The 16,943-nt window shown below is 46.2% G+C and overlaps 1 protein-coding gene and 1 long non-coding RNA gene across 15 annotated transcripts in view; one reads left to right on the plus strand and one right to left on the minus strand.

The window, feature by feature from the left end:
* Positions 1 to 6,053, minus strand: part of ATXN2 (ataxin 2) — a 62,321-nt gene extending 56,268 nt beyond the window's left edge. For 12 of the 14 annotated variants that reach the window (XM_083514146.1, XM_083514143.1, XM_083514145.1 and 9 more), the window contains exon 1: positions 5,609 to 5,956. In XM_083514146.1, coding sequence (XP_083370272.1) covers positions 5,609 to 5,952 — 344 coding nt within the window. In that variant the 5' untranslated portion in view covers positions 5,953 to 5,956. Of the gene's footprint in view, positions 1 to 5,608 lie in introns of all 14 variants that reach the window. The other 2 variants (XM_083514150.1, XM_083514148.1) reach the window with 2 other exon arrangements.
* A 141-nt stretch (positions 6,054 to 6,194) lies between these two features.
* Positions 6,195 to 11,878, plus strand: LOC310711993. The gene is made up of 3 exons (XR_014528706.1): positions 6,195 to 8,334; positions 9,342 to 10,414; positions 10,762 to 11,878. It is a non-coding gene; the product is annotated as an uncharacterized lncRNA (long non-coding RNA).
* Positions 11,879 to 16,943: the final 5,065 nt, after the last annotated feature.

Raw genomic sequence — 16,943 nt, forward strand, 5'->3', positions numbered from 1 at the left:
TCCTATACTCCTATAGTTTGTTGCTGATTGTGATTTGTCAGAGATAAACCATGTTCCTAGTTCAGATATGGCAACAAACCAAGGCTCATGGTTTGTTGCCCCCCACCAGCCTAAGGAGAGAAGTCGAGCAGGAATGATGAAGCAGTATGAACTAGCATGCCGCTCAGTCTTGGTAAACCATGGTTTATTGACATTCACATACCCAATGGTAGTATGTACTTATGTCCAACCTCTTCTGCAACTGATTGGTGGGGGGCGTTCAAAAGCAGTTTGTGAAACAGTATGAGGACTTGCTGCATAACCAGGGACAGGGGAAGAGCTATGGTTTGACGGCTAAAGTATATAATTCCAACTACCCTGGCTGACAATTAGTTTCCTGGCCCAATTCGACGTGCTAGTTTTGACCTATAAAGCCTTAAATGGCTCAGGACTACAATACCTCAAGGACTGCCTCTCCCCACATGAACTGTCACGGAGCCTGTGATCATCATCTGAGGCCCTTCTTCATGCGCCTGCTCCATGAGGGGTCTGGAGGGCAATTTTCCACAGTGGTTCCTCACTCGTGGACTGCTCTCCCCAGGGAGGCTCACCTGACACCTTTATTACATATATTTAGGTGTCAGGCAAATGCATCCCTCTCGTCCCAGGCTTTTGGCTAATTAAAGAATATACGACCTTTTAAACTGAGGGGGTTTGGTATTTTTTGTGTTTGTAACTGTGTTGTGTATTACTGTGCTTTTATATTGTAAACCAGCCTGTGATCCTCGAAGGGCATTAATAGAAATTTAATATAACAACAACCGCAGCAACAGTCACACACAAATGCTTGGGTGTGTCTATAGCAGCTCTCAGGGTCCGTCCGCTAATATTAATACACATATCCAAAATGATTAATACTGATACCAGGAAATCCTCTAATCCTCTACAATATTTTCTCCTTTTTGGCTGTGTTCAACCTTTTTGGTTGAACACAGCAGGCATTCCTGTTCTCTGCCAAAAAAGCAGATGTACATACCTATTTCCTTCAGAATTTATCTCCACTGGATAAAAATGGAATATTCATTCACATTTTGAATACTAAAAACAACTTCAAAACAGACAGCAGCAGGACATTTCACTTCAGCAGGATTCTATTGTACAATAAACTAGTATTGTAGCATAAAGAGTAATAAAAGGCATTCAAGAACTTAAGACCAGTAGTCACTATTCTCAAATGCTCTACATATTTAAAAGAAACATGGTATCAGAATAGGGGCATGCCAGAATTATCAGCATCCAGTAAGGTCCCCACACAGAGGTACAAGAACACAAGCCCATTTTAGAAACCCAAATTAGATTCTAAACAGGTGCTTTAATCCTCAGTACATGCAACATTTCCAACTGACTCATAAACAACTCTTTCAATCTGTAGATTTTGCTTTTCCATGTAAAAGCATTATCCTGAGACAGATCACAACCACTGAAAATTCAAATTATTAAAAATAATTTCAGCACACTGAAGAGGTAAGTAGAAGTGAAAGAAAAATAAGCTATTTCTGTTGAAATCTCACTTAATATTAGAATTAATAGCTATACTCACACATATCACATTTCAAAAGGGGTAACCAGTGTTAGAAACTCTGATACGTAAGCTAATAGCCAAATGGCACCTTAAAACTGGCCTATACTCACCACAACAGAATGTGTAGGCACATTTTAATGAAATTTTGTTGTTGTTGTTATTCATTCCTCTTCTATACTGCTTTATATTTTGAAGGGGAAAATATCTCAAAGTGGTTTACAACACAGTAAAACATCAAATAATGCAATCTAGAATAAAACATAATTTAAAACATTTCAGATCCTTCCATAAGTTACATTTTGCTTTCCCCATATTTATGTACCTACTTAATCTATATATTTGCCCCATAGAAGAAATACTCCAGGAAGCCAGTGTGGTGATGTGGTTAGAGTGTTAGACTAGGACCTGGGAGATCAGGGTTCAAATCCCCACTCAATCATGAAGCTTACTGGGTGACCTTGGAGTCAGTCACAGCCTCTGAACCTACCGCAAAGGGTCACTGTAGGAATTAACTGAGGAGGGGGGCGGAACCATGTACTCCTTGGAGAAAAAGGTGGGATACAAATGCCGTGAATAAGCACTTCTGCTTACCTGCTTAAGAAATCTGGAGGGTCAGCCAAATGGAGATGTCAGTCACCAACCTGGCATCTAAAGATCTCCATGTCCTCACAACTGGACCCACACCAGTCGCAAAATGCGCCCAGGGGATTTCAAACACTGGTGGGTGACAACATCAAAAAGATCCTGCCTTATGCCCTTTCCAAGAATATTCCTATTTATTTTCCCCCCCAAGTCTCCCATCTAAGTAGAGTAAGTTCTAGAGGATTGCACTATTGATATCCACCATGTGTAGTAATTTTTCACTCATACAGGAAAGAGAAATGGAGGCACTGTACATTTCAATGCTACATCTCTGTGAGTTTTGTATGTTATGCACCAACTGTACAAGCTATGCTGATATGCTGGTTGTATCAGGTTTATATAGTCTGCAAAAAGTTTGTGTGGCAAAATGCAGTCCTGGATAACAGACACCCCTCATGCCCCGATCTAAAACATGAACTCTCTAAAGTACTTTGAACTCTCTAAAGTACTTGTCAATATCTCGGGAATACTTACAACCAATATTATTATCCTCCTATTACAGACAGGGTGGAGTGAGAGAAAGAGAAAGAAGTTTGCCAAAGGCCACCAGAAGCAGCATTTGAACTGGGGACTTCCTGGTTCACGGTTCAGCCTTCTTGCTATTGATCTAAGTATCTGATGTACTTCTGCACAACTGAAGGATCTGGCTTTCATGAATATAGAAACAAGTTTTCAAAGAAATGTCCAAATTGCAAGAGGATAGAAAGAGGGGGAAGGGCGTTACTGGTTTGTTGGTTTGATCTACGTTCTTGTTGTTATTATGTATTTTGTGTTTTTATATTGCGAACCGCCCTGAGACCTGTGGGTTAAGGGTGATATAGAAATTTAATAAATAAATAAATAACCCACTGATTAGAACTCTCAGCGACTTCTGTTGGTCTTCCTTCTAAGTGATTGTTCTTTTGATGTCTGATAGTTGTAGTTGGGTAAATAAAACATGCAAAAAGAAGTGGGGAAGCCAGTACTTTTAAGGGTATTAAACACATCTTGCCAACAACACAAATTCTGTTTATACATTGTTCGATGGACAACACAGCAAGTTGCTTAGCCCGAAGTTCTATTGCTTCCTGCAGGCACACGATTCAATATGACAAATGCACATTACCGTCTATGCACCTTATATTGCATAATTTTAATACTGTAAGAATCATCAATGTTTTGGATCAGTTTGTATAAATACTCCACTGCTCTGAACAGATTAGCAATGGTATTGAAAATCATAACAGAAAAATACTTCTTATCGCAGCTGGAGGAGAAATCTAGTCCCACACATTCCTGAATCACCTTTCTCTTCCCTTTCCAAGAGGCCTGTTTTAAAGGGAAGGACCCCCTGGTTTGGGCAATGAGGCTTGGCAAGATCATTTGGGGGGGGGGGTGGAGCTGGGGGAGAACCTCAACTGCGATATAAAATGGTCACTCTCTGCACTCAAGGCTGCAGTAACGGGTAAGGCCGGCTGGCAGGGGCCTGCCTCGCAGCAAACCAGGTGCCCTCTGCCCAGGCTGAGTTTCCTGCCTGCGAGTCTTGAAGGGCAGGCACCGCAACACACACATCTAATCATCTCCCCTCTCACACATACACAAGGGAATGATCAACTCCAAAGGCCTAGACCCTGGAGTGACACTTACGACAGCACCAACGTCCTTTCCAGGCCCGGCCAGCCTTTGCTGCAGCCTCGGCCTTGGGGAGGGGAGGAGAGGCCTTCTACTGTCACAGCTCGCTGGTTGCAGCGCCTGTGTATGCATGCCTTCCCCGGCAATTCTTGCTCCCTCCCTCCCTTTGCCAAAAAATGCTTTCCCGCAAAATCAGGAGGTGTCCTACCAGGGTTGTCCTTCCCTATTCACCACCACCACCCCACAGCAATGCCGAAAGCTTGGCAATGCCTTCTGCCTCCCCATGGCAGTGTGAGCAGATCTATCCCAGCTTGCTTCTCCTCCTTCACCCCCCTCTCCAAAATAGTATTATGCGGTATTCTCTCTCCTCAAGCCTCTGCCCAACATGGAGGCCAAGCTGCCTTTCCTGCCCCTGTCACCCTCCACGAAAGGCATTATGCCACCCCCTTCCCAAGGCAATGCCAGTTGCTGCGCCTGGTAACTCCCATCACACACACAACATTGGGCCAGCTGAAGTGGGGAGGGGGAGGTCCCCCATTTCCTTTCCTGAGGGGATGCGGAACATGGAATCCCTTTTTCTCCTCCCACCCCTAAAATACAATTTCTTCCAGGTCAAAGTCAGCCATTGAATGATTACGTACCCCCCCTCCCCATTCTTAAGATTCCAGGTAACACCTCCCCCTCAATACAATGCAAGGGAAAGTGATGCCACTCACCAAAACCTTCCCATTCCCCCCCCACCTCCAAAGTGGGCAACCTCCATTGCCCCCTCCCCTATGACAAGTGCTCCCTTCAAACAATGCCACCCTTCGCATGCCCCCCCAAACCCTGTTATGCAATTATGCAGGTTTTTTTTTATAGAGGAGAACTTGGGAGGAAAAGAGACACTCTTTAGCCATTATTTCTACAACGACCAGCGGTGGGAAGGGGAAATCTTCTCTTTATTTCAAGGCAACGCGGCCCCTTTACATTTCACCTACTCTCCGCAGCCCCGGCCCCTCTCCCCGCAAATCATCAGTCATAACATTTATTTGCCTTGGGTCCTTTTACGGGAAGAAGGCAGGTTAATCGGAATGGTATCAACGCCGCAATCGCAACCATCTAGATAGGCCTCTCCGCGGCACACAGACCCACACAAAAGGCGGCAATATTCCTCCTTACCAAATATTTGCACAGCATTTGCCCCCATGGCTGATACCGGGTCCGCACCACTCCTCTGCCCTCCTCAAGGAGAAACCAGCCAGCAAAGCGCCCGGCAGAGGAATCCCACCGCGTGACCCCTTTCCCTTTCCCCTTTCCTTACTCCCAAGCGAGCCTGCGTCCCGCTTCCCTCCCCAAAGCGAGCGGCCGCAGGATCGCAGCCCTTCCGAGGCAGGCCGGCCGGCCGCATCCACCGCACGTCCTCCCGGCGCCTCCGAGGAAAGCGCTCCTTATTACGATCGCTGTTAATTAGGGGCTCATGTGCGGGCATTTATGCACGAGGCCCGGCGCCGAATCTACTGGGATGAAACGGGGGTGGGGGGGGAGAGGCCTAAAGCGGAGGAACCCCCCCCCCCCACACACAACCAAAAATAAATATTACCCGGGACCGGGTTGGTCCCGTCAGGCGCCTTGCCACCCGAGGCCTTCCACCCGCCGCGACCGGGCCTGGCCACCCTATTCCCCACCCTGCAGCGCCCAGGTAGCCGCGGAGCGCAGCGCGGAAGAGCCCGGCAGGGAAGCAGGCGAGGCCCGCCCGTCAAACCCGCTAGGCCTGGCGCAGGGGGAGACGACCCCCGCCCCGGTCCCTCTCACCTGCCCAGATTCTGCCTGCCTCCGACGCTTCCTCCGGCCGGGATCCCGCTGGGGCCGGGGCCTGCTCCGCCGCTGCTATTCCCACCTCCGCTACCGAGGGGCTTGCGGCTGCTGCTGCCAGCCGACTGGGCCGGCCCCTGGGGCGGTGGCGGCAGCGGCGGCGGCGCCGCCGGCTGGCTCGCCGTCGCGGTCGTCGTGGTGGTGGTGGCCGTCGTCTGCTGCTGAGGCGGCTGCGGGGACGGCGGCTGCAGAGGCGGCGGTGGTGGCGGCGCTCCCACGGCTGCTGCTGTTACGGCGGCGGCGGCGGCGGCGGGCGAAGGCTGAGGCGATGGCTTGAGGGACATGGCTGAGCCGAGGGAGGCAGGCGAAAGGAGGGAGAGGGGGAGGGACGGGCGGAGCGCGCGCACGCTCGTCCGTGCTCGCTGCGGAGGCTCCTTCCGCCCCTCACGACGGCGGCGGCGGCGGCGGCGGCTGAGGCCGCCTCCTCAGGAGGTGGGGAGCGAGGAGGAGGAGGAGGAGGAGACAAGCCGGCCGGCCCACCGACCCCGCGCTCGGCTGAGGGTGAAGGCCGCCCGCCCGCCCGCCCGTGAGGAAAGCGGCAGCACCGCGGAGGCGGCAGGGCGGGGCCCAGCTCGGCGGTGGGGGGAGAAGCGGAGGCCTTGGCCGGAGGACGACGAGCAGCCGCAGCAGCGACGGAGGGGCTCGTCTCCCCTCAGGCAAGCGGGCGTCTTTCGCGGAGGGAAAGGCCCCGAGGGGGGGGGAAGCTCTGGATTAGCCCCCGGGATATTTCCGCCCCCAAAGGGAAGGGGGTCGTTCGAGGGGGCCCCTGACCACGCGCAGAGTGGCGTTTTCTCCTCTCGCTTGTCGGAAGGGGAGGAGACGCGCTTAAGAGCCGCTCGTGGCCCCTCTCCCACGCGCGCGCACCCGCCCACCCAACCTCTGCAGCCGTGCTTTTTATTTTTTAAAATTATTTTTATTACTTTCCCCTTTAAACATATATAATCACATCATTATTATCCACTTTGCTTCTTTGGCTCTTCAGAGCCTATCGACTTCCTTCCCTCCCACCTCTTGGCTTTCAAAACTAACCTTTATATTAAGGCATTTTATATCTTTTCCAGTTCTTCGATAACTCTTTACTAAATATCTCAAAATTTAAATATAGAAGAGTAAAAAAAATTTCCTTACAAGTTTTCAGATAACCTTAGTAGTGTTGTTAATTGCTTACAATGAACTTTAAGATAATGAATAAATTTACTCCAGTCTTTTTGGAATATTTGATCGTGCTGGTTTCGGATTTTTCCCGTCAGCTTCGCCAGTTCCGCAAAGTCCATCATTTTCATTTGCCACTCTTGCAGCCATGCTTTTTAAGCAGCCCTTCTAATATTTAACCGCATGTCGCTTACTGTACTCTGTGTGTGTGTGCACATAAACATAAATTTACAGACACACAAATATTTATGTACCATTGCATTTGGAATTCTTCCCCTCCCATTTTACCATTGCAACAGCGTTGCTGGACTCCAGCTCCCTTCAGCCCTAACTATTGGTCATGCTGGCAGGGGATGATAAGAACAGTGTTGTTGTTGTTTTAATTAATTTCTCATTTTATTTGCCGAAATCCATATGCTGCTTGATGGCAATAAAACCTCTCAGCAGTGAAATTTTCAGTTTTTGTTACAGCCTGGAAAGTTCTTTTTTAAAAGGAGCATTTCGTCACCCACGAAATCCATCTTTCCACTATAGGAAATGATATGTAGATGAATGACAGCAGTATTCGTGCTTTCAACCTTAATTAATAATTTTCTGCAGATATTGTTCTTTTTTTAAAAAAAAAACCACAACGTTAGAAAATACATCTCTGTCTGTTGAAATCTGATCTCACACCCATCAAATATATTTTCAGGTTGGTGATGGAGCCAGTGGCTGCCTTGCGTGGCTGAAGGGAAAGAGGAGGAGAAACTGATTGGTACAAATAGTTTATAAGCCAAGAGGAGTCTGGGGAGAAAGCATGTCAAAGCAGCAGAACAATATGTGAATTGCCCCCCCCCCCCAATCTGTGCCAGAATGGAAGAAATGCCATATCGAGGCATATGGTCCTCTTTCCTTCCCCATTTTATTCTTGTGAAGTAGGTTAGGCAGACAGTTGGTGACTGGTCCTAGATCACCTATCGAGCTTCATTAGGGGTAGGCAACCTAAGGCCCAGGGGCCGGATGTGGCCCAATCGCCTTTTCAATCCAGCCCATGGACGGTCCGGGACCCAGCATGTTTTTACATGAGTAGAATGTGTCCTTTTATTTAAAATGCATCTCTGGGTTATTTGTGGGGCCTGCCTGGTGTTTTTACATGAGTAGAATGTGTCCTTTTATTTAAAATGCATCTCTGAGTTATTTGTGGGGCTTGGGATTCATTCATTTCCCCCCCTAAAAAAAATATAGTCCAGCCCCCCACATGGTCTGGTGGACCAACCCACGGCTGAAAAGGGTTGCTGACCCCTGAGTTCCACAGCTGAATGAAAATTTGAACTTGGGTCTCCCCAGTCCTTGTCATAACACTCTGACCACTACACCACCTTCATGTTAACTTTGCAAATGTAGATTTAAAAGGTAGTATAGGAAAAAGCAGTGCAGGAGCTGTAGAACCATCAGCCGCCTCCAAGAGAACCAGTGTAGTGCAGTGTTAGACTAGGACCTGGCAGATTCAGCCGTGAAGGTCCTTTAGATCAGTGTTTCCCAACCTTTTTTGGGCAAAGGCACACTTGTTTCATGAAAAAAATCTCGAGGCACACCACCATTACAGCGCCGTGACGTCAGCGCGCAGCGTCACGCCGGGAGGGACGCACGAAAGTGTAAGTTTCAATTTTTTCCCCTCCCCCTTGCCTTCCTTCTGTGCCAACCGCCAAAAAGCCAAGAAAAAAGCCAAGACTTTAGGGCAGCAGGTCGACACGGAAGAAGCTCCTACCTAAGGACAGGTGTGACGGCCGTGTCCTCTTCTGCCACACTTGGCAGCCCTGCCTCACGGTCGTGACTCCCACCCTGATTTCTCCCCGCAGGTCGAGCGGCACAGGCAGCCCAATGTGTCCAGCCCAGACACAAGCCCCGCTTCCCCACTCTAGATCCTGAATGCGACCAAGTGCTCTGGACTCCCGAGCAGGGTGGGAAAGAGGACTCGCATCTGGTAGCCTCCGGGCTCCTCGCCTGCTCGAGGGATGGCATTGCAGGCAAGCTGCCGGCCGTCGCCATCGCCGCCCCCTCATGCGAGTGGACCTGCCCGGAGGTGGTGGGCCGGGGGAGGCTCGCTCTCCGTGGGGATGTGGCCCGCACGCGCGGCCCCGCTTCCTCCTGCCCAGGGCTGAGCTCCTTACCCGCGATCTCGGCCTCGCGCACGTGGATCCCACTTATTCCGAAGCTCGCGCCACTAGCCGGGGCTCTCACACCGTGCCAGGGCGAGGCGGCGCGGCCCACTGACGTCATCGCGGCTCGCCACCGCCCTCGACTTCCCTGTTCCCTCCCCTCCCTTGGGTCGCCGTGGTTACCAAGGACTGTAAGCTGCTCGGGCGAGCGTGGGGCATTAAGTGGGAGAAGGAAAATTAAAATTAAAACTCGCCTGAAGGCCGCCTCTCCGGATATGAAGCTATCTTTCGAATTTTTTAATTTTTCCCGCGGCACACCAGGCAACATCTCGCGGCACACTAGTGTGCCACGGAACAGTGGTTGGGAAACACTGCTTTAGATGACATTGGAGCAGTCTCTGCCTAGCCTCCTTCACATGGCTGTTGTGGTTTAGCCATGTACACCACCTTGAGCTCCTTGGAAGAACAGTGAGATATAAATGCAAGAGTAAATAAGTAAATGTTCTGCGCCAAGTTCCCAGGAGTCTCCCAGCGCTAGTTCAGCACACTGGTTAAGCCTGCTACCAAGCCTTAATGCAGAGCTTTCCAAACTGTATGTCGTGACACATCAGTGTGTCGGCTGCAGTGTGTAGGTGTGTCGCATGAATGCTCTCCAAGCTGCTTCCAGGGCTGGAAAGGGGTTAGTTTAACCTCCGGCTTGCTAGCAAAACTGAATTACTGTGTCATGATTCATGTCTAAAAAGTGTGTCACCAACATGAAAAGTTTGGAAAGCTCTGCCTTAATGTATTAAAATGCAATGCTGACCCCAACCTACAGATTAAGTCCCAGAGAAAGTGGTGTTGCCTCTTCTGGTGGCAATGAAAAGCCTTTCAGCTGAGAGCTTCGACATCACAAACTGGGATGTAGAAGAAATGGATGCCAGTGTACTACAGAGGATTGTTTGTTCAACAGACTGAAATTGAGGTGTGCAGCAGCTTGGGCAACTGTGTGGATTGGTGTCAGAACCCACACAATCATGACCATGACAGTGACTACTAGATATATATGTGAATTGAAGGTGTCAAAATGTATTCAATATAATATTTGAGGATCATATTTTATCTGCTATTTTCCTTCTTTTTTGCAGATTAAAAATGCAGTATTCAAACCATAAATGTATCAGAACTTGTAATGTTACACTGATGCTATAAAAAAATGGGTTTTTATTCATAAACAAGGCCAGTAGAGTGATAAATTAGGGAAAAATGGGAATCTGGGTAAAACAGCATAGGTAATAAGTACAGTGATTGCAAATGAAATACCAATTTTCCTTTGTTCAATCCGACATCCTAGATGATAGTGTCTTCTCTTCTTCTCCACCCCCTATGTCTCAACTGTTTAAAAAGCAAAGACATGTTTATGTCAGGTTCTGCGTTAAAATTTCATTTGTGTTTTAAAAACCAGAATACAGTGGTGCCTCGCAAGACGAAATTAATTCGTTCCGCGAGTTTTTTCGTCTAGCGAATTTTTCGTCTTGCGAAGCACGGTGTCGGAAAAGTTTTGGAAAAGCTTCAAAAATCACCAAAAACCTCAAAAAAGGCTACCACACCGCGTTCTATGAGTTGCTCCTCGAAGTCAAGTCACAACTGTATTAACGGTGTTAAGAAAAAGGAAACAAACTTGCAAGACATTTTCGTCTTGCGAAGCAAGCCCATAGGGAAATTTGTCTTGCGAAGCAGCTCAAAAACCGCAAAACCCTTTCGTCTAGCGAGTTTTTCATCTTGCGAGGCATTCGTCTTGCGGGGCACCACTGTAACTAGAGAATCTTATCTGGAAGAAATGCTACTCCTTGCTAACTCTTCAATGTTCATCTTACACACTCACCAACACAACTAGAACATGCTAACTTGCAGCCTTTCTCAACCTCTGGGTCCCCAGATGTTGTTGAACTACTACTCCCATCATCCCTAGCTAGCAAGGCCAGAGCTCAGGGATGATGGAAGTTGTAGTCCAACAACATCTGGGGACCCAAGGTTGAGAAACGCTGTGCTAAGGAAACTCCAGCCTGTGGAATCCACACACAATGGCAGGCATTTCTCCCTAGATTAATGGAATAATTATTCTGTCTTGACCATTGCGAGTGTAGATCAGAAATTCTTGTTAGAGCTCTCCGCCTGAAACTGACAAATTACAGCACTGGAGGGGAAGAGCTTCACTTGTTGGATTTCTGCCTGTCACTGCTGCTGTGAAAGGCACAGGTAGCCAGCCTCCCACAAATACCAAATAAACGTATTCATTTCAACACAAAGCAACATCAGAGGTTTTTAAACTGAAGTTGGATCTGCCAGGGATGCATAAGTTGTGATTTCTGCGTTGCAGGAGGCTAAAGTAAATGGTCCTTGTTCCTTCCAACTCTATAATTCTACGATTCTATTGTAAATCCTCACCTAAAGGAACTCTTGCCATTTTGTATGGGATGAGCAAAAGAACTGAGGGATAATTCCTTGAGGGTTGTTACATATGAGACAATTACAGCAGAGTCTTCACCCTTTTTAATATTAAAAGGAAAAACAATTGATGTGGCAACTGAGCCACCACTCTGTACCTCACAGGAAATGGTTTGGGAATCACAGCCTTGCCTACTTCCCTCTGCAGTTATTAAAACAAAACCAACCCCCCCCCCCAATGCAAGCCAGAGTTATATACTTCTTTCCCCACAGCCAAGTACCATGTAGGCCCCAGGACATAGTCTAAAAACAGATGAAGCTAAGCAGCGTTGGTTATGGTCCATACACGACCAGGAAAGACACCACCTTTATTTCAGTCGTGGAAGAAAAGTGGGGTAAAAGTGTATAATAACAGCTGCAATCCTATGCACATTTACCTGGGACTTGCTTCCCAGCCAACATGCATTAGAGCAGGCATAGGCAAACTCTGGCCCTCATAGAATCATAGAATCATAGAGTTGGAAGAGACCCCAAGGGCCATCGAGTCCAACCCCCTGCCAAGCAGGAAACACCATCAGAGCACTCCTGACATACGGTTGTCAAGCCTCTGCTTAAAGACCTCCAAAGAAGGAGAATCCACCACACTCCTTGGCAGCAAATTCCACTGTCGAACAGCTCTTACTGTCAGGAAGTTCTTCCTAATGTTTAGGTGGAATCTTCTTTCTTGTAGTTTGGATCCCTCCAGATGTTTGGGACTACAATTCCCATTATCCCTAGCTAACAAGACCAGTGGTCAGGGAATACCAGTTGCTGGGGAACATGCATATATTATATACGTAATTTGACTTGTATGCCCTCTTTCCATAGTTAGAACCATGCTCAAGGAGACTTACAACATGGGGGGAAATACATAATTACAAACACAGCAAAAGTAGTCACAAGCAAGAAATAAAACATTAAAAAGCACACAATCAAAGTAAACACAGATCCAGCGCCGAGGGCCTTCTGGCGGTTCCCTCATTGCGAGAAGTGAGGCTACAGGGAACCAGACAGAGGGCCTTCTCGGTAGTGGCGCCCGCCCTGTGGAACGCCCTCCCATCAGATGTCAAAGAGATAAATAATTACCTGACATTCAGAAGACATCTGAAGGCAGCCCTGTTCAGGGAAGTTTTTAATATGTAATGCTGTACTGTTTTTAACACTGATTGGGAGCCGCCCAGAGTGGCTGGGGAAACTCAGCCAGATGGGCGGGGTATAAATAATTTATTATTATTATTATTATTATTATTATTATTATTATTATTATTAACAATTTCCACATAAATCATAATAAAATTTGAAATAAAGATGTAAAGTATTAATATCGAAAACAGCAGCGACATCCTCTAAACATTATCCCAACCCAAGCATCTTTTCAGCAGCGGCAGCTTTTGTGTCAGGGTCCTGCCCTCCCTGGCCAGGTGGGAAAAGGCCTGAAAGCCAAGGAACAGGTCTTCTAGGACGGTCCCAAGATAGATCGTGCTATGGTGCCCTTCATGGGATAGAATTCCTGGCTAGATGGATCCCCTTTGGTCTGATTCAGCACATCTCTCCATTATGTTCTTGTTTTTAATTAGTGGTGGTGTGGAAAGCCCCCTCTAAAGCCCTATTACCTGCTTACCTGCTTGCTTTTTAAAGCTCTCACACCTTTTAGGATTTGTACCGAACGTGCGACTATTTAAAGCAAGGTCATTCTGTGCACATTCATGAAAGAGAACACAATGCAGCGTTTACACACAAGCAAGGTGGAGGAGGTGTAGTCATGGTTACTCAAAAATTCTTAGAGATTCATCCATTAAAAGAAAGGTTTCCTGGAAAATAATAGCCATATATCTATTTCCAGCACCACTGACTTTACATTCTGCAAAAGTGGGTACTCATGGCTTAGAAGAATGAGAAGCATGGATTCCAGTGCAACTAATATTACGACGTTTCACAAATTTTTCCATTTGCATTTCCTGTGCAGTTAGGGTGCTTTTTCCTGGTTTTGTTCTCCCTCCTCATCCTGAAGAACGATGAGTTGACACAGTGTTGGATCACCCAGTAGGCATGCTTAAGGCACCAGCAAAGCCAGGGGTACCCAGAAAAAAATAGATTTTTCTTAAAGGAATTTTGACATTTGATTTTTTTTTAATCAATCTTCATGAGAAAAAACTTCCTTATTTACTTCACACCCTTTCCCCATTTTTCTGTTCTCTATTTATTGCTGTGCCTTTCCCCACCCAAACCAGGGAGGCATCCTGCTAATGTAGATTGAAATAATGGGAGGGAATCAGATCCTGTCATGTGCTGCACATGATATACATGCTTGTATATTTTAGCATGCATGAAAGCTTTGTGTCATTTTGGAAAAAAATAATAATTGCAAGTTTAGCATTGTTTTTATTTTGAATTGTGGATGGGCACCACAGTATCCAATGTTTGTGGCCTCTAAAGATCTCAAACTAGCCTGACTTGACATGTTGGCTGCGTAACCAAAGAAGATGAAATGATCCCAAAAAGAAATAACATTTTCTCTTCATTTGGGGAGTGTTCATGCGCAGAGTGAAACCAGGGACATGAAAAGCTTCCCAACTTTTGTAGCCTACTTGTAGTTTTGTGGCCAGTTAAAAGCCATTATAAAACATTCAGTCCAGGAAATTCTACCGTACTTATTATTTCTGTGTGTGTCTTGAAACGGCTTGCCAAAGTTATTTCTAATGCAAATTGCTGTGAAGTACAGTCTTCCAAAGCAAAATATTTATATAGCAGTTTAGACTCTGCAATGTACCATATTGGCCCTAATATAAGCTGCACCTTTAAAATTTCGGGGTGGGGGGGAGAGAAAAAAATACAATACCCAAATAAACGCCACTCCCTTAAAATTCCGCAGGCACTCACACCCGTTCCGTTTTACTGTATGTCTGTTTCAGCAGCGATATCATAAAAGCCAATTTTTGTAAGGTCGCAAATTTAAGCCGCACTTCAACTTTTCACGGTCGGAATTTGGGGAAAAAGTGAGGCTTACATTCAGGCCAATATGGTCCTCCACACAGGCAGTAGTAAAATCCTATATGTGAAATTTCATGTGCAACTTGTATCCTAGACACTTTTGGTAGAGGTTTGTTGCATGCTTTTGTCCCCATTCTAATCTTTAAACAAAATATTTCCATTAATAATGTAATGCTATGAACCACCCTGAGATCTCCGGATGAAGGGAAGAATACATATCAAATAAATGACCAAAAAAAGGAATGATGAAAATTATTCTGGGTCTCTCCCTGACCCCAAAGCTAAGTTAGTTGCTGGGCTTTGCTGTGGGGGTATTGGTTGTGGTATAGTAATGTTGGATTGGCTTTTTATTCTTAAAGGCACATGGTCAGTTTTGCCATTTCAGCAAGTCTCCAGCTCTTAGCAATCCTTTCTTTCATTTCAATAGAAAGGGCTTTTGTGCGACGACTGGCAGACTTCGGGCTTGCAGGATCTCCATTGTTTTTACTAGAACGCTGAGATCCACCAACCAGAAGCAGGTGCACATGACATGCACTTCTAATGAATGAATTCTGAAACCGGGAATTTGTTCTGAGTACTGTACCAGAATGAACCTGACCTCACAAATCTAGTTCTGCTCACCCCCCAAGCCACCACCATTTCTGTTCTTTGGATAAGAGGCAGCCATTGTGCTGCTCCTACTGTGAACAATTGGATGTCTGAAATCCTTTCATTTACTGCAAATTCACAGTAAATTTACTGCAAGTTCTGAGAGTAGATCCAGACCTTCATTCTGCCCCCATCCCACCTGCAATGCCATTTACTGACATGCCAGAGATTCAGCTATACAGCTGCAAATAAAATGTTTTAAGTGTGTTATAAGTGTAATATACAATATGGAAAATTCAATGTATTTTTAAAAACGCTTTTCATAACATTTTTTATGTGTGTGTAGATTCCACACAGGGTTTCTGCCACAGCCAATGTGCTGGATCAACTCACAGCGCCCATTTTGTACTGTTGTATCCAGTTTTTAATACAGTGGTACCTCGGTTTTCGAGCATCTCGGAAGCCAAACGTTCTGGTTCTTGAAAGCCAAAAACCCAGAAGTACAGTGGTACCTCAGGTTACATACACTTCAGGTTACATACACTTCAGGTTACAGACTCTGCTAACCCAGAAATAGTGCTTCAGGTTAAGAACTTTGCTTCAGGATGAGAACAGAAATCGTGCTCCGGTGGCACGGCGGCAGCAGGAGGCCCCATTAGCTAAAGTGGTGCTTCAGGTTAAGAAGAGTTTCAGGTTAAGTACGGACCTCCGGAACGAATTAAGTACTTAACCCGATGTACCACTGTAAATGCTTCCGTTTTCAAACACACCTCATGTTTCTCAGTTTTCTCAATTGAACTTGCTGTCAGCCCATTGCGCTTCGGTTTTCAAACGTTTCGGAAGTTGAGCGGTCTTCTGGAACAGATTACGTTCAAGAACCAAGGTACCACTGGATGTGTATATCAATTTTAAAGGTGTGCAAAGGCATTGAAATGGAAGAGGCCAATGAAAGCATTATGCAACCACTTGTCACCATGGCACAGAGCAGGGATAACCAAAATGGTGCCCTCCAGATACTGCCGGACTACAACTCCCTGAAAAGGATATATCAAGAACTCTGGCCACAAGTTTCAGTATAAGGAATAATTCCTACTCAAGAGTTGAAATGAAAAACGTGTATATTCTGCTAAGAATAACAGTATGAAGCTAGTAGTAAATTTAAACACAACGTGTAAGTACGATAGTTTTAAGGTAATTGTAAGTTTGGACACAACGTTTAAGTACAGAAATAATGTAGTTTCAAATATACAGTGATATAGTACAATGGTGCATGAAATACCAGTGCACAACAATTGTCTTATACAAGTCTCAATGGCAGTCAAAAAGAGTCCATATTATATAAAATCAGAATAAAGAATAAGGAATAAAGGAACAAATAGGGCCAAAAAGGAGTATCCGGAGTGTGAATCAGATGTACGACTCAGTAGTGGTGACCAGGACAGGGCCCTGTTTCGGAGTAAATGCCTTCTTCAGCTGGTAATATCAAATAATATGTCAAAATAAATCAAGGTGCTTCAATACCATAGATCATAAATATAATAAATTATATACATTCTAAAGTGTGTTAACACATATCATGATATTTGGTTCCATACCTCGGTTTCTTGAGGACTATAAATCTGTTGGAAGTCTATATCTTTTGATTCTTTTATGTTTCTTTTTCGACATGCGTCTGCGGTCTAAACCACTGAGCCTAGGGCTTGCCAATCGGAAGGTCGGCGGATTGAATCCCCGCAACAGAGTGAGCTCCCGTTGCTCGGTCCAGCTCCTGCCAACCTAGCAGTTTGAAAGCACATCAAAGTGCAAGTAGATAAATAGGCACCGCTCCGGCGGGAAGGTAAAAGGCGTTTCCCTGCGCTACTCTGGTTTCGCCAGAAGCGGCTTAGTCAATGGCCACATGACCCGGAAAAACTACGGACAAACACCGGCTCCATCGG

The sequence above is a fragment of the Podarcis liolepis genome (assembly GCF_965112155.1).
Source record: "Podarcis liolepis genome assembly, chromosome: 7".
NCBI lineage: Eukaryota > Metazoa > Chordata > Lepidosauria > Squamata > Lacertidae > Podarcis > Podarcis liolepis.